We start from the raw sequence: 18,482 nt of genomic DNA on the forward strand, positions 1-18,482 counted from the left end.
GCTGGAGCCAGCCCTGGTGATTGTGGTGTCGTAATCCCTACTGATTTTCCATCCTTCCATAGAATCTGTCAAGGGAAAGCAGGAAGAGACAAGACCTGAACTGATTCTAGCAAAAGCAATGAGGAGTCCTCGTGGCACTTTAGAGACTAATAAATTTATTTGGGCATAAGCTTTTGTGGGCTAAAACCCACTTCATCAGATGCATGGAGTGAAAATTACAGTAAGCGGTATATATATGAAAAGATGGGAATTGCCTTACAAAAAAGTAATTTTCCCTCTGCTGACACTCACACCTTCTTGTCAACTGTTGGAAATGGGTGTTGTCCACCTTGATTGCTATGGCCTCGTTAGCACTACAAAAGTAATCAACTGTTGAGAATAGACCACTTCCACCTTAACTGAGTTGGCCTCATTAGCACTGACCCCCCAACTTGGTAAGGCAACTCCCATCTTTTCATATATATATACTGCTTACTGTATTTTTCACTCCATGCATTGGATGAAGTGGGTTTTAGCCCATGAAAGCTTATGCCCAAGTAAGTTTTGTTAGTCTCTAAGGTGCCACAAGGACTCCTCGTTGTTTTTGTGATTCAGACTAATACGGCTACCACTCTGGCCTGATACTGTGACAAAACAAAATCAAACAACCAAAGCCAAATTTCCAGGCCTTCTGTATCAATCATAAAGAAGCAAAGAAAGAGGGGAGATAAAAATGATGAGTCATTTCAGAAGAGCTTTGAAAACAGCAGGAAAGTCAATATGCTTGAGAGCAGATGCCAAGAGCAGCGGCTGTGATGACAGTGTGAAAGGTCAGTGCTAGACCAGTGAAAGGGGAATAAAGTGAAAATATGGACTTGATTCAACTCTTACTTACTCAGGTGTAAATTTACACTGGTGCAGTCCTTTGTGTGGACTTGCCTATTCTGGTTTAAGGACAATGTGATCAGGTTTGCCTCTGCAGTGCCCCCTTGTGATCCATCTTGGCATGACTCACCCTGCCACAGGTCTCTGCTGGTAGGTTGCTGTCACTTGCAAGGTCCAATGCAGTAGTGTTTGAGCCCTCCAGCCCAGCCCGCCAGCCTTATCCCTTCTGGAGTATTAATGTCCACAGAAATCAGGACAAACCACCATTCAAACAGGGTCTTCTAAGGAACCTTTGGCAGGACCCCCTCCAGCAGGGCTCTACAGAACTAGTACCAGGGTCTAGTCAATCTCTTTCCCAGGAGGCTTGTTCACCCAGCAAACTGTCAGCCTCTGTGCAAACAGGCTTCTGCACATCAGAGAAGCAGAGCTCTGTTCTCGTCCCTGCTACACCCTGAACTGGGCTAGGTCTCGTCCTTAGCTTCCTTCTCCATGCCCGAGCTTTGCTGCAGGTGTAGCGGGGTGGGGCCAGTTGGGTCCACTGGCTCTCATTAACCCTCTCCTTGCCAGTGTGGGGGCCTGACTACCCCATCACAAGTGACTTATTTAAGTTTAGCTTAAACGTGTTCCCAGTGGATTTAAGTTAAACTGAACTAAGTCTGGTTTTAGGGAAATAAAAGTGTTCACACAGCCCTTTGCACTGGTTTCATTATGTTGGTTTTAAACACACATCTGTGGTTAAGCCGGCACCACTGTCATGTAGGCAAATGTTTTGCATCATTTTCTAGCCCTAGCAAGGAACACAGCCAGAAAATTAGCTGGGAAGATGAAGGCTTCAAGAGCAAGAAAGAAAGTGGGGGTGAGACGTCTCTTCCTAGAGACAAGGGTGATGAAAGAGTCATGACCAAGATCTAATCTCCCTTTGGCATTTTTCATATCATTTCATTTCTGCAAAGTTTCCATCTGCCTTTGCTGTGATCACTGATGCTGATACACAAAGTTTGCAGTCGAGTGGCACATCAAGGGTAGCAATGGAGGAACCAGCTGCTGGAGTTCCATCTTCCTTTGAACCAGACTGGGACTTTTAAGCAGGAGGAAGAGTTCACCTGCTACAAAGATTGGCTTTCATCTACAAGGCAGGGTCCAGGTTCCCTCCTCACAACCTGTCAACTCCTTACCCTGTAGATTTCCCATTCCACGCTACTGGCTCTGAGCTTCATTGCAAACCAAGCGCAAGGCCTTGTCTGCACTAACAAAGAGAAACGTTTGTAGTCGAACCAAACTGGTTTAAGCACAAATAGTTATGTGCATTCACACTAGCCATGCTAGTTTTGACCCTTGCCATAATGGTGGTATCCAGGACTGCTTCAGCTGCAATCTGGGTGCCTGTCCCACAAGTTTCCCAGCCAATCTCCCAGAAGCAATGCATTGTGGGAGATTTCAAAAGGCCGCTGGTGTGCCTGGAGATGACTATTTGAACCATGTCAGCTTGTCTGTGTTTGCACCAGCTCTACATTAGTTCAGACTGAAGCTGCTCAGCTTTAACTAGCTGCTGAGAGGTGGCTGGCTGCTCGAGCCAATTATCAGATCTGTTGACATCTATTTGTGGGTATGTCAAATGTTCTAGGGGCTTTAACTGCATTCATTTTTTTAGGGTAGACCAGGCCCAAGGGTCAGACCCTTAATTCCCACTAGCAAAATCGTATTCAGTTATTTTCATAATAGAAAAAGTTCTTTTCTCAAAGTTTTTTTTGACAGTTACATTTAGCCCAGATGATTTCTTCTGCTCAGTTCCTAGGCTGGTGTTTCTACAGGACAGCATGTGACTAATGAATACAATATGTGACCATCTGGGAGCAAGACAAAGCCATGTTGGGAGCAGAGATGAAGCAGGGATTGAGCCAAATCCATCCTTCTCTTGACTTCATCAGAGTTACACCCAAGGTGAATTTGGACCAGTGTTTCCCTCCAGAAGGAGCTATTATTGCAGATACTGTGGGCCACCCCGCCTTGTTAGAGATGAAGTCGTAGAACTCTCTGGGCTTCAAGCTGCGTTAGGTCACCAGGCCATTTACAATGTAAGGAGGTTTGGACTGTTCATTTCCTTGCCTGGACATTCTGCCAACCCTGCACTCAGAACATGATGACACAAATCCTGAGTCCATCTGGAAACTGGGCCAGTCCCCAGTATAAATTAGAGCAGCCTCAGAGCAGTTCTAATTTACTCCAGCTGCCAATGGCCCCGAAGGGGTCGCTCTGGCAGCTGGGGATCACCAGGGAATAGAGACATCCTGGCCTTACCCCTGCACTGGAGACAAGAGGGGTGAAAAACAATAACAGAAAATGCGAAAATGGCAGAAGTGCTAAATGACTTCTTTGTCAAGCCGGGCCTTAAAAACCTCTAAGGATGGAGATTCCACCACCTCCCTAAGTAACCTATTCCAGTGCTTCACCACCCTCCTAGTGGAATAGTGTTTCCTAATATCCAACCTAGACCTCCCCCACTGCAACTTGAGACTATTGCTCTTTGTTCTGTCATCTGCCCCCACTGAGAACAGCTGAGCTCCATCCTCTATGGCAGTGTTTCCCAAACTTGGGACACGGCTTGTGTAGGGAAAGCCCCTGGCAGGCCGGGCCGGTTTGTTTACCTGCCGCATCCGCAGGTTTGGCCGATCGCAGCTCCCACTGGCCACAGTTCACTGCTCCAGGCCAATGGGAGCTGTTGGAAGCGGCAGCCAGTATGTCCCTCGGCCCGCGCTGCTTCCAGCAGCTCCCATTGGCCTGGAGCAGCGAACCGCGGCCAGTGGGAACCGCGATCGGCCGGACCTGCAGACGCGGCAGATAAACAAATTGGCCCGGCCCACCAGGGGCTTTCCCTACACAAGTGGCGTCCCAAGTTTGGGAAACACTGCTCTATGGAACCCCCCTCAGGTAGTTTAAGGCTGCTATCAAATTCCCCCTCACTCTTCTTTTCTGCAGACTAAACAATCCCAGTTCCCTCAGCCTCTCCTCATAAGTCATGTCCTCCAGCCCACTAATCCTTTTCGTTGCCCTCCACTGGACTCTCTCCAATTTGTCCACCTCCTTTCTGTAGTGGGGGGCCCAAAACTGGACACAATATTCCAGAGACACTGAAGCAAAGAAAACCTTGGACCAATGAGCCATGTTTAATTTCAGTCATGAAAGGGAAAAATATGAGCTTGAATATGCTGACAGCACTTCTCAGGCCCATGAAGGAATAATCATTTATGCTGTCTGTGCATGTTTCTCTGTGTGTACATGCATGTGGGCATGGGTGTCTGCATATGTTTCTCTGTGTTTGTGTGCATGCATAGGTGTGTGCATGTCAGTGCATGTATGGATCTGTGTGCATGTATGCGCGTGTGTGCCTGCCTGGGTGTGCACATTGGTGTGTGTTGTGTGCATGTGTCTACGTGGACATGTCTATGCATGTGTGTCTCTGTGTGTGGTGTGTCTATGCACGCATGTTTCTGTGTGTATTTCTGTGTGCGGGTGTCCCGCATGTCAGAGTTTTGACTATGCCTCTTAGAAATCATAGAATATCAGGGTTGGAAGGGACCTCAAGAGGTCATCTAGTCCAACCCCCTGCTCAAAGCAGGACCAATTCCCAACTAAATCATCCCAGCCAGGGCTTTGTCAAGCCTGCGGAAATGGCAGAAGTGCTAAATGACTTCTTTGTCAAGCCGGGCCTTAAAAACCTCTAAGGATGGAGATTCCACCACCTCCCTAAGTAACCTATTCCAGTGCTTCACCACCCTCCTAGTGGAATAGTGTTTCCTAATATCCAACCTAGACCTCCCCCACTGCAACTTGAGACTATTGCTCTTTGTTCTGTCATCTGCCCCCACTGAGAACAGTCTAGATCCATCCACTTGGGAACCCCCTTTCAGGTAGATGGGAATGATCATGTCCCTCAATCTGCTGGCAATGTCCCCACTTATACAGCCCAAAATGCCTTCTTGGCAACAAGAGCACACTGTTGACTCATATCCAGCTTCTCGTCAACTGTAACCCCTAGGTCCTTTTCTGCAGAACTGCTGCCTAGCCATTCGGTCCCTAGTCTGTAACAGTGCATGGGATTCTTCCGTCCTAAGTGCAGGACTCTGCACTTGTCCTTGTTGAACCTCTTTTTGGCCCAATCCTCTAATTTGTCTAGGTCCGTCTGTATCCTATCCCTACCCTCCAGCATATCTACCACTCCTCCCAGTTTAGTGTCATCTGCAAACTTGCTGAGGGTGCAGTCCACGCCATCCTCCAGATCATTAATGAAGATATTGAACAAAACTGGCCCCAGGACTGACTCTTGGGGCACTCCGCTTGATACCAGCTGCCAACTAGACATGGAGCCATTGATCACTACCTGTTGAGCCCGATGATCTAGCCAGCTTTCTATCTACCTTATAGTCCATTCATCCAGCCCATACTACTTTAACTTGCTGGTAAGAATACTGTGGGAGACCGTATCAAAAGCTTTGCTAAAGTTAAGGAATAACACATCCACTGCTTTCCCCTCATCCACAAAGCCAGTTGTCTTGTCATAGAAGGCAATTAGGTTAGTCAGGCATGACTTGCCCTTGGTGAATCCATGCTGACTGTTCCTGATCACTTTCCTCTCCTCTAAGTGCTTCAGAATTGATGCCTTGAGGACCTGCTCCATGATTTTTCCAGGGACTAAGGTGAGGCTGACTGCCTGTAGTTCCCCGGATCCTCCTCCTTCGCTTTTGTAAAGATGGGCACTACATTAGCCTTTTTCCAGGCATCCGGGACCTCCCCTGATCGCCATGAGTTTTCAAAGATAATAGCCAATGGCTCTGCGATCACATCCACCAACTCCTTTAGCACACTCAGATGCAGCGCATCCAGCTCATGGACGTGTGCTCATTCAACTTTTCTAAATAGTCCTGAACCACTTCTTTCTCCACAAAGGGCTGGTCACCTCCTCCCCATGCTGTGTTGCTCAGTGCAGCAGTCTGGGAGCTGACCTTGTTCATCAAGACAGAAGCAAAAAAAGCATTGAGTACATTAGCTGTTTCCACATCCTCTGTCACTAGTTGCCTCCCTCATTCAGTAAGGGGCCCACACTTTCCTTGACTTTCTTCTGGTTGCTAACATACCTGAAGAAACCCTTCTTGTTACTCTTAACATCTCTTGCTAGCTGCAACTCCAAGTGTGATTTGGCCTTCCTGATTTCACTCCTGCATGCCTGAGCAATATTTTTATACTCCTCCCTGGTCATTTGTCCAAGCTTCCACTTCTTGTAAGCTTCTTTTTTGTGTTTAAGATCAGCAAACTGGTCCTGGTCTCCTCCCTGGTCTCACTGTTAAGCCAAGCTGGTCACCTGCCATATTTACTATTCTTTCTACACATCGGGATGGTTTGTTCTTGTAACCTCAATAAGGATTCTTTAAAAATACAGCCAGCTCTCCTGGACTCCTTTCCCCCTCATGTTATTCTCCCAGGGGATCCTGCCCATCAGTTCTCTGAGGGAATCAAAGTCTGCTTTTCTGAAGTCCAGGGTCCGTATTCTGCTGCTCTCCTTTCTTCCTTGTGTCAGGACCCTGAACTCGACCATCACATGGTCATCAAAAGCAAGAGGAGATGTTTGGCAGCTGTTTCTTGACTCCTGCCCTCAGTGCAGCCTCCAGCCAGACAGTAACTACAACCCTGATGATCTAGCAGACACACTTCCCTCAGGGCTTTCCAATTGTGTTGCTAGTTTCTTTGAAACAAATGATATATTGACAGTAATAAATATGTCACAAGAGCAACAACTGGCTTTACGTGTGTCTGGGAAAATTCCCCCTCCAGAGGCATTTTCAGGAGAGGATGTTTATAAGCAATGTGCCAACCTGCCAGAGAGCTGACACAAGGGAAAGGTGGTGCAGACACAGTAACAATGGACAATAGAAATGAGTCAGATCCAATGGTAAGGTTTGGCCAGGCACTCACAGAGATTTAGGTAGGTAGTGGCAGAATGGGGCAGACGCTAGCACAAATCTGGCAGAGGGTTGGGTGGGCACTGGCCGAGATTCAGGCCAGCAATAGCCAAGTGGATCACACCTTTATTACAGCAGGGGATCCATGTGAGCGGAGACGAAAGGAAAGGAATCGATCAACTTCCAATATTCCAACAAAGGGCTGTAACCAGCAGTGCCTGTCTTCATCTGTGAGAAAGCCAGTGTTACAGTGGCTGGTGCTACTAGCCAGGGCTAGAGAAGCTAATCATTATTTTGGATATTGACTTGAAAATGTCTGTTCATGACAACCAAGGAGGAAGGCAGCCAGGGAGACAAACATACACAGGGTATGCTGTTGGAAATGCTAATATTTTGTTTCAAAGCACAACCTGAATCTAATCTATCATCCATACCCCTCTATTCCCCCCCCCCCAGTCATCTATTTAGATCTCCTTGTCATGTCCCCATGCTGCTTCCTCCCACATCCATGCAGATGTGATTCCCTGATCTTTGTACTCTTCCAGGACACTGGAAGAACACTTGTGCTCAAGGAGTTGGCATCACAGGATATGCTTTGTATGTTAAGGCTCTATCCTTCATCACTGTAGTACGTGAGCACCTCCAGTTAAAATTCAACAGTCCCCTCTCTCTTCCCTACCAGCAAGAGACAGGCCTATGGCTTTAAATTGGTGAGAACAGGGACACTATTAGGCAAAAGCTTGGCAAATAAGTAGGTTTCGACCCTTGCAATATGAAATTGGGGAAGGCTGTAGACCTCATCAGGTACGTGTAGACTGAAAAAAACAAAAAACCCCAAAACACAACCCCCCAAAATGCAGCAGAGTCTCAGAGGCCAGGTTGACGAACTGGGGCTCGCACTACTAGTCAGGGATGTCTTAGCAGCATCCAGAGGGGTCTGACTCCATCAGTAGCACCCCGCATGCTGACCAGCATGTTGCTTGGCACAGCTCCTTACCTGAAGGCAAAGTAGGGAAAACAAGAGATCGGGGCACATTTTAGTTCCTACCCCTGACTCACTCCCATTCTATCAGCAATTTGCCTAAAGCTTCCTCACCTCACCCACTCTCTGGGCCACAGGGTCGCTCCTGGGTGTGGATGTGGAGCTGCAGCTTCCTTGCCTAGGAGAAAAAGGGGACAGAAATGTAGTTGCTGCGCACTCTCAGCAGAGTGCATGGCTGACAGTAGCTCTCCATCCTCTGGGCCGAAGTGCCTATAGCTTAGTCTAGAGGGACTTTAATGGAGCAGAAGGGGTGTAAGTGACAGGGTGATCTGGCCCACTGTGTAACAGAGAGTTGTTTTTTGACCACAGCCTCAGAAACCCCAATGGTTGAATGCGCCTTCTGGATATTCACAGGAAGGCCATGCATGTTCCTTGCACAAACATGCACAATGGCATTGTAGCCGTGTGGGACTCACCCCTGTGGCACCTCCTGCTGGTGTCCTGGGAATTAGCTTGTTTTCCAGCCTTGGAGCACCCTCTGCAGGAGCTGGGCCCCTGCATCCCTTCCTGGACTCCGGTGCCCTGTTCTCTGGGATGCTGCCCCTGGCAGTGACCCCTCACTCTTAGGGTCTCCCCTCCCTGGGGAACCCCCACCCCCTATCCCCACCTCACCTCAGTCACAGGCTACTGCCAGTCACCAACTAGCCCCCACTCCCTGGGGCAGACTGAAGTATCAGCCACTCATCACAGGCAAGGTTGGGTTTGGACCTGCTGCCTCTGCCTAGCCTTGGGCTGTCCCCTGCAACCTCAGTACCTGTTTGGCCTTATACTAGGCTGCAGCCTGGGGGGGTTTCCAGGCCAGAGCTCCCCAGTTCCCTTGGCTTTCCCCCGGCCCTGCTGCACTCCAGGTACCTTCTGTAGCTCCCCAGCAGCCAGGCCCATCTCTCTCTACAGCCAGAGAGAGACTGTATGTCTGCCCCTGGCTTCCCTATCTTTTATAGGGCCAGCTGACTCTGCTTGGGGCATGGCCACAGCTGAGGCTGCCTCCCAATCAGCCCAGCCTAAGTCTCCCAGTCCCAACCCTCTCCAAGGGCTGGCGTTTAACCCCTTTCAGGCCAGGAAAGGTGACAACCCCGCTACAGGCATCAAGTTTATTTCAGACTCTGAAGTAGCCAGCGGGGTCAGACAGTGAATCTTACACTGAAGCATGGTGCATCCAGGTCAAGTTACCAGCACCTTTCTGTCACTGGAGGTTTTTAAGTACAGGTTGGACAAACCCATGTCAGGGTTGGTCTCAGGTTACAAGGTCCTGCCTCAATGCAGGGGGCTGGACTCGATGACCTCTCGGGGTTCCTTCCAGCCCGATGTTTCTATGAGTCTATGATATACAGTGACGTCTTTATCAGAGCAGTCCAGGTGGAAGTCTTTTTGCTTCCAGCAATGTGATTTGTACACAAACAGGATAGAACATCTCTACTGTCTGGATTCTTTCCCCCCTGAGCAAACAGTTTGTTTTAGTCAGTGCTGGATGTTTCCCAGGCCCCTGAGAACAATTTTTTGGGAAGGGATATTAAACCTCCTGCTTCAGGGCTTAAGCTGATCTCTAACTATTAGAGCTCAGGGTGAAACCAAATGTGGAGACAGATTATCCCATATCTGCTACTGTGGGGTTCCTCTGGCTCATTTGGTACTGGCCACTGTCAGGGTCAGACTAATGGATTAGATCAGGGGTTCTCAAACTGGGGGTCATGAGGTTATTATATGGGGGTCACATGCTGTCAGCCTCCACCCCAAACCCTGCTTTGCCTCCAGCATTTATAATTGTGTTAAATATATACAAAAGTGTTTTTAATTTATAAGGACGGGGGGGGGGGGGGTCGCACTCAGAGGCTTGCTATGTGAAAGGGGTCATCAGTAAAAAAGTTTGAGAGCCACTGGATTAGATGGACCGTGGATCGGATCCATCCCAGTAGTTCCTATGTTCCCTTTTTTATTTCCTAACTGGCCTCAGAGAGGAAAATTTCCTCCAAGAACAGACTTACCTTGCCTAGTGAAATCCAGCATCCTTCCCCTGCTTTAGAATTTATTCTTACTCAGCAGTTATCAAGACTTCCTTGTCTTCTAAATAGCTTTTTGTCTGACAGCAGAGCCCAGAACAGGCTGGGTCTCACTCCCCTCCCACCACCCCCACAAGGAGCTGCGCTCTTTGCAAAGAGTTGCCTATTCCTGTGCTTTCTTTGATTGCAGCTGAGGTGTGTTCCTTGGCTCTGGGAACAGGCGGAATAGCTGGCGGGTCCTTTCTGAGATCAAGGAGCCTTTTTCCCTCTCTTCTCCTGTTCAAGTAGGCTAGTCCAGCTCCTTCATAATTTATACCTAGTAGTCCAAATTCTGGTCCCATTGAAGTCAATCGCAACACTCAAATCCAGCTTCAATCGAACCAGAATTTTATTTCAACTCTGCTGCGAGCAGGTCTTGAAAAAAAAGAAGAAAAAAGACCAGATACCTTCAGAGCTAGCTAAAGGAGTAGCCCTGCTAGCCAGCGCCTGATAGGAAAGAAGAAGCTGGGAACCCAACAAGGCCCGAGGCAATGCTCTAATGAAATGCCCACCCTCAATTGCTGAGAAGGGGGAAGGTGCTGGGATTCCTACGAGGGCAGTCTTTTGCATCAACCTCTAATGTCAGATAAGTTTGATGCCCCCACTCCTGTTGCCCAGGGCTAATGAAAGAAATAGGGAGGAGCTAAACCAGGTTGGAAAAAAAATTACCATAGAAAATTTCAAGTTTTTAGTGAAAAATCTCAAACCAATAGACATAAGATTCTGAAATGTCACTTTTCAGAGTAACAGCCGTGTTAGTCTGTATCCGCAAAAAGAAGAACAGGAGTACTTGTGGCACCTTAGAGACTAACAAATTTATTAGAGCATAAGCTTTCGTGGACTACAGCCCACTTCTTCGGATGCATCCGAAGAAGTGGGCTGTAGTCCACGAAAGCTTATGCTCTAATAAATTTGTTAGTCTCTAAGGTGCCACAAGTACTCCTGTTCTTCTTTTTGTGAAATGTCACTATGGTGTCTCATGGGAGTTGTAGTTCAGATGTCTCATGTCCCCATTCTCCTCTCTGGTCCCAACTCCCTGGTTGGACTGCATCTCCCATGATGCATCACAGTCTCCTCTGTTCGTGGGGGGGAGGCAGTGCATCATGGGAGTCACTTGGCAATGCTGCATAATGGGAGATGTAGTCTGAATGGGAAGCCCTGCCCATAAAGGAGAATGGGGGTCATGCAACAACTGAACTATAACTCCCATGAGGATCTGTGGTGCCATATCACGTTCTAAATATTTTGGGCTTCAGTTCTTCTAAAAAATTCTGTAGAAAGAGGTGCTTTTCGTGAAAAATTTTGTTCAGTCTAAAACCCAATTTTCTGTCAGAAAACAGTTTTGATGGGAAATTTACATCCAGCATTAGTAGAATCCTGTCCCCATTGCACCCTGCAGCTTCTTTGCTGTTGAAGAATCTCAGCTCTCTTTAAGCCTTCTGGCTGCTGCAAGTGTGCTCCTCCACCCCTCCCAGACATCACTGAAACACACCGCATGGGCTCCTGTTGCACAGAGCAGGTCGTATGACTCGCCTGAGGTAAATCAGTTATAAGCTGTGCCAACATTTCACGTGTAGGATCCTGGGGCTGACGAGGGTCTGTATACAGTGCAATTGGGAGTGTGACTGCAGTAGGTGTAGACATACCCCAGCTAGATGAGGAAGGTGAACCAAAAAGTCCCTCATGGCTGTTCCTCCCCAGGAACAACCCAAATCCCCAGTGCCCTGCTGCCCATTCTAAGCCTATTCAAGAAGGAACTTCTCCATTGGGAGCTAAAGGCTTCTTGACCTGCATGCCCCATATAAGCCAAAGCAGCTTCTCTGACAGACAAGGCAGGCAGTGTAAAGGCTTCAAGTGAGGTCCTGCTCACTGACTCTTATAACTTTGAGGATCAAGGGGAGGAAACAGCTGAGCTTGGACTTTACCATTTAGAGATACATGTAATTTAGTGTTGATCTGGGCTCCCACTGAATCCTTCCCCTGGCTTCCTCCTTGTAAGTAGATGCCCTGCCCCATGCTCAGGAAGGTTGGTACCTCGTCAGCAAGGGGCAGGGCCAACTACAACCTCAGCACATATGACACCCAAGGCTTCCTAGAGAGGAGGCCATCACTGCTTTTGAGAGCAGCAGCCTGAATACCACTGAGGGAAGCACCCCTCCAATAATCTGGGGGGTAGTCTTTGAGGGTTTGGGGAGAAAACCCCCCCCCCAAAAGGTGGTAGGGGAGAGAAGGAGGTGTACTGTGCACAAGCCGCCTCTTCCCAGAATCTGAGGCAGACTGGGGGTCATGGGAAGCATCATCCTTCCCCCCCCCCCAAGTCTGCGGCACAAAGCTGGGAGTTATGGGACTTGAACCTGGATGGACACTGCTGCAGGGGTGAAGCATTCAGCCTCTAAGGCAGTGTTTTTCAATCCGTGGGTCATGACCAAGTACTGGGTTGCGGCATGTCAGGTGCTGGGTCGCCTTGCTCTGGTCAGCATCACTGACCGGGATGTTAGAAGTCCCGTCAGTGGTACTGTCAGGCTAAGGCAGGCTAGTGCCTACCTTTCCCAACACCGTGCTACGCCCCAGAAGTGTCCAGCAGTGGGTCTGGCTTCTAGGCAGGGGGGCCAGCGGGCTCCATGCACTGCCCCCACCCCAAGCACTGGCTACACACTCCCATTGGCCAACAACCAGCCAACGGGAATGGGGGAGGGGGGGGCGAGAGTCACGCAGAGCCACTTGCACGCCTCCACCTAGGAGCCAGACCTGCTGCTGGCCGCTTCCGGGGCACAGCGTGGTCTGTGGTGCCAGGACAGGCAGGAAGCCTGCCTCGGCACCCCAGCTGTGCCACTGACCGTAAGCTGCTGGAGGTAAGTCTGTGCCCCAATCCCCTGCTCCAGCCCTGAGCCCCCCAAACTCAGAGCCCCTCCTGCACCCCAAACCCCTCATCCCCAGCTCAGAACCCTGATCCCTCCCACACCCCAACCCTCTGCCCCAGCCCTGAGCCCCCCCAAGCCCAGAGCCCCTCATTCTTGGCCTCACCCCGCACCCCAACCTCTGCCCTGAGCCCCTCCCACATCCCAAGCCCCTCATCTCCAGTTCCATTGGGTCACAGCCATCAACAATTTTCTTCAACTGGGTCCCCAGGAAAAAAGTTTGAAAACCACTGCTCTAAAGGAATCAGACGCTTCCCATTGTCTCCTGCTAATTAAGCAGGGTCTTCTGTGAGGAGCTCCATAGGAAGTCTGCCTCACCAACCTCAGCCAGAGGAATGGGGGCCACAAGACACAGCATCAAGAGTAGGGTTATGATTGAGGCTCCTCAGTGGGCTGAAGAACCTTCTTGTAGCTGGCTAAGGAGCAGGTCCCAGCAGCCAATGACTGTCACAAAGACAATGACTCTATCAGGGCCATCCCTGGGGAGCAGAACACCCCCCCTACCCCAGCCCCCGCCCCACTCCACCCCTTCCCCTCTTCCCCCCTGCTCCGCCTCCTCCCTGCCCCCATTCCACCCCCCCCTTTCCAGCTTCCGCCCCCTCCCCCAAGTGACGCCAGGAGCCGGCGGGGCATAGTGGGGCAGGCTGGGACTGGGTTGCTCGTTGCTGCCAGTGCCAGGCCCCCCACTGACCCCCCAGACCATCCTGGACCCCGCATCCCGAAGCACGGGGCCCCCAAAGTGTGGGGCCCGGGGCGATTGCCCTTGTCCATCCTATGTGTCAGCTCCACATACAATTTTTGGGTGGGGGAGAGAAGATCCTGATGGTATCAGCCTAATAATCCCACCTCAAAGAAGCCAATAGAATCTTCCAAGCAGAGCCTTCAGGCTTAGACAGCCATGAAGGTCACACAGCAAGTGAATGCCAGGTCACAGTTACAAGCCCTGTCTCACAGTCCTAGTTTCTAGCCACTGATGCCTCCCTGCATTGCCCATGTACCTGATATAATGGTGGCCTATCCATACTCCATGTGGAATCCTGTATGTATTGAGGGATTTATATGCATCAACTCTCTAAGCTCCACTCTTATGAAACCCAAGGAAAATACCCTCTGTTTCTTAAAGGACTGCAGAAGTACTGAGTGTCAGCGAAATTCTCATCTCCAGTGAGAGAAGCTAGCGATGCATAAATGTTTATTAGACCAGATGGTCAGACCTGAGGTCCATCTACTCCAGTATCCCATCTCCAACAGTGGCCAGCACCAGAAGCTTCAGAGAAAGGTACAAGCAGCTCACAGGAAAATGTGGGCTAATCTACGCCACATTTAGGTCCCTGTAGCTCTTGCAAATGTATACGATAGAGTCCACTGATAGAGAAAGGTGAGGTTATTAAAATAGCATGGCCTAGTGGTTAGGGTGGAAGAGTAGGACTCAGGAAACAATGGTTCAATTCCTGGTTCTAACTCCAGTTTGCTGAGTGACTTTGGGTAAGTCCCTTCCCTATGCCTTAGTTTCCCCTTCTGCAAAGTGAGACATTGATAGTGACCTCTTGGACAAAGTGCTTTGAGAGCTACAGATGATATAGGGGCTAGGTATTATTATTACAAAATCTCTGCAGCAGGAATTCCTTTTGCATATTCTGCAACTGTTCTGTCACTCTTTGTGACAGTTCCAGATTTGAAACGTGGCCAGAATATGCAACAGAGATTCAGACTAAAGATAAGAGAGACAGTGCAGACCAGAGACCAGAATTGTGCCCTATAAATAGAAATTCTGCCTTCAAAGAAAGGAATCACATCTTCCCAGAGCCCGTTTCACAAGGCTCTCCTGGTATTTTAATGGTAGATTAAATTCTAAACAGGGTTATGTTAGTGCAAACTCCAGACAAGTTTCCAATTAACAGAACACCAGAGATTGGGATTCTGTTCTTGGGCCTATCACTGATGGGATGTATGATCTCAGGGAAGTCACTGCCTGGCTCAGTGTCTTAGTTTCTCCATTTGTAAAATGGGGATGACACTTACCCTCCTGTACAAAGTACTCTGAGACCTATAGATGAAAAGAGAAGTGTTGAGGATTATAATAATTATCAGACAATTATTATTCTGATAATAATAATAATTATTATTATTATTATGACAGGAGAGGAAGTATCGAAGAATTAAAAGCCTGTGAAAATTCCAAAATTTACACAGAAACAAAACTTCTGGCCATCAAAAAGTATGAAGCATCAAAGTATGACAGAGTAAAGACCCTGGATGTAATGAATCTGAATCACTCAGCAATGGGCTGACTGTGTGTTGCTCTAAGATCACTACATGTCCTAGCAAGGCCTGAAGTTTTCTGCCAATAACAACAGCCACAACCACACGCAACAGACCATTGGAGTTTCCTTAGTGCTGAAGGAAACTGAGCAGCAAACAGTTCATAGACGCGACTTCAAAGGCATCCTTGCATCAGCAAACCCACCCTTTACACTTCCGTCTAGATGTATTGCAGGTTTAGGGAGTTTCACACACTCTACTTGAGAAGCAATTACCAAAGCATTTGAGTCATGAGACGTCTCATTGACCGTTATTCCCTTTGTCCAACAGGGAAGATTGCCAAGGGCAGAAATATTTTTGCAAGCGCCGACTATGGCACACACTGGCACCACTGAAACATTCTCACTCGAGTGCATAATCAGGGCTTCCAGTATGCTCCCGTTGCTAGGGTCTGGGGAATTTTTATCTGGGACCCTTGATGTGATCTTTTTCAGACCAAAAATCCTGACTCATGAAACCATGACGTGGAAGAGCTTGCTGTGTAAGCGCTGATCGAATTAGTAACATGACACCAGCTTGCTCTCAGGAAGCATGAGGAAAGTAAGCTTGTGTTTTGAGACATTTGTGAGACCTGAGTATTTTTTTCACTGTTCTTAAGTGAAAGGGGAAGAACAAAACCCCAAACCCTCAGCAATTCCTCAGTAACAAATATCACCCCATTACAGACAATGTCTCCCTGTTTAAAGCAAAATGAAGTGAAAGGAGAACTGGAAAATATATGTTTTCCCTTTTGCATTGCAATCAGTGGCAAATGTGCTCATCCTCCTCTCTGATGAACAGCTGACAATTTAACAGAGAAATGATGACTTCCCATCGCTGGGAGCCAAACATATTGGCTCCTAAGATCAGCCTAGGAAAGAGAACGTGGGCCAGCTAGCCATGTGATTCCTGTTAAAGCAGCAGGTACCTAAACTTTGGGACTGCAACTTGCCATTGGGCCAAAAATTGCCTGTGAGTTGACATTGTTCTTTAAAACCAAAAATAGATGCACAGAAGTAGAATGCTTGTTCATGCTTGTACCTTCCTTCCCAGAGATATTGCCTGCTGATTGAGGGTCAGATGTTCAAGAATGCCTGAACCCTGAGTTCATCAGCAGCAAGCACTGGTGGATGACCTCCCTTAGGCTCACCCAGCAGTTGCAGAATGGCTGGAGGACTGATCATGTTTGGTCCTCAGAACCCATTTTGGACACTTCTGCCCCAGAGTCACTGGCTAAGACCTTCATGGAGTACTTTGAAAGTGGAGAAGTGCATGCTCTGGGATGACAGGCCAACTTCTGTTCTCAGTTACCCCAGTGCAATCCCATTGCACCTCCAGTAAAGAAACCTGGGTAACAGGAAGAGAACACAACATGGAATATTTATGAAGGGAACACCGATGTCGTGCTTACAGGCCACTACACTTTGACTATACGTAATTCTTTCGGGATCTTTTCTGGGGCAGATCTTGGGCTTGATTCTCTCCAGTTTTACACTGGAATAACACCACTGACCTCCATGGAGATACCCCAGATTTACACTAGGGTAAATAGAAGCAGAATTTGGATTGTTCCTGGGTCATAATGCAGTCTCTATGTACTGCTCTGTGGGCCTAGAGTGTCTCCAGTTTCAGTTGATCTAGCCTCCCTTGCATAGGGGAATCTTCAGGTAGCATACAGATATTCTATGCCACCTATTCCACCCACCTCCCAGCTGTGTGCAGGGAGCATGGTCAGGGCTCTCCTATGCCCTGGGTATCCCTTAGTGCAACAGCCCCATGGGGATGACCATTAGCCATTGGCACAGGTTAGATCAGCCTTAATTTTTTATTAAGTTGCAGTCAGTTACACTTTTTCAGTCCCGTTATCTTCACTGGGTTTGTAAAAATTTCACTGAGAGAAGGATGTGATCTGCAGAACTTTTACTCTCTTTTACCATTGAGATGCTAAAGGAGCACTCAAAGATGATAAGGCCATTGCGGAGAAACTAAATGAATTCTTTGCATCAGTTTTCAAGGTTGAGGATGTGAGGGAGATTCCCAAACCTGAGCTATTCTTTTCAGGTGACAAATCTGAGGAACTGTCCCAGATTGAGGCGTCATTAGAGGAGGTTTTGGAACAAAATCGATAAACTAAACAGTAATAAGTCACCAGGACCAGATGGCATTCACCCAAGAGTTTTGAAGGAACTCAAATATGAAATTGCAGGACTACTAACTTTAGTTTGTAACCTATCATTTAAATCAGCTTCTATACCAAATGACTGGAGGATAGCTAATGTGACACCAAGTTTTAAAAAGGGCTCCAGAGGTGATCCTGGCAACTACAGGCTGGTAAGCCTGAATACAGTACCGGGCAAACTGGTTGAAACTATAGCAAAGAACAAAATTGTCAAACATGATTTGTTGGAGAAGAGTCAACATGGTTTTAGTAAAGGGAAATCATGCCTCACCAATCTACTAGAATTCTTTGAGGGGGTCAACAAACATGTGGACAAGGGGATCCAGTGGATGTAGTGACTTAGATTTTCAGAAAGTCTTTGACAAGGTCCCTCACCAAAGGCTCTTAAGCAAAGTAAGCTGTCATGGGATAAGAGGGAAGGTTCTCACATGGATTGGTAACTGGTTAAAAGATAGGAAACAAAGGGTAGGAATAAATGGTCAGTTTTCAGAATGGAGAGAGGTAAATAGTGATGTCCCCCAGGGATCTGTACTGGGCCCAGTCCTATTCAACATATTCATAAATGATCTGGAAAAAGGGGTAAACAGTGAGGTGACAAAATTTGCAGATGATACATAACTACTCAAGATAGTTAAGTCCCAGGCAGACTGAGAAGAACTATAAAAGGATCTCTCAAAACTAGGTGACTGGGCAACAAAATGGCAGATGACATTCAATGTTGATAAATGCAAAGTAATGCACATTGGAAAATATAATCCCAATATACATATAAAATGATGGCATCTAAAAAGACAGTTACCTTTTCCGTAACTGGTGTTCTTCGAGATGTGTTGCTCATGTCCATTCCACAATAGGTGTGCGTGCTTGCTACATGCACCAATTCCGGAAGTTTTTCCCCTAGCAGTACCTGTAGGGGAGTGCCTGTAACGACCCCTGGAGTGGGGCCTTTATGGCGCGGTATAAGGGGCGCTATGTGCTCCCCCCACCCTCAGTTCCTTCTTGACAAACAGCTTCGACAAAGGGGAAGGAGGCCGGGATGTGGAATGGACATGAGCAACGCATCTCAAAGAACACCAGTTACGGAAAAGGTAACTGGCTTTTCTTCTTCAAGTGATTGCTCATGTGCATTCCACAGTAGGTGATTCCAAGCTATAGCTGTTGGAGGTGGGTAGGAGTTCATAGACACTC

At 48.0% G+C, this 18,482-nt stretch overlaps 1 protein-coding gene across 1 annotated transcript in view; it reads right to left on the bottom strand.

Moving 5' to 3' along the window:
* The window catches only part of HORMAD2 (HORMA domain containing 2), a 143,696-nt gene that overhangs the window by 33,817 nt on the left and 91,397 nt on the right, over positions 1-18,482 (bottom strand). Inside the window, exon 13 of the mRNA XM_065568149.1 lies at positions 7,915-7,978. Within this exon, the coding sequence (XP_065424221.1) occupies positions 7,916-7,978 (63 nt within the window). The 3' untranslated portion in view covers position 7,915. The remainder of the gene's footprint in view (positions 1-7,914; positions 7,979-18,482) is intronic.

This window comes from Chrysemys picta, chromosome 15, assembly GCF_011386835.1.
Source record: "Chrysemys picta bellii isolate R12L10 chromosome 15, ASM1138683v2, whole genome shotgun sequence".
In the NCBI taxonomy this organism is placed as follows: Eukaryota; Metazoa; Chordata; order Testudines; family Emydidae; genus Chrysemys; species Chrysemys picta.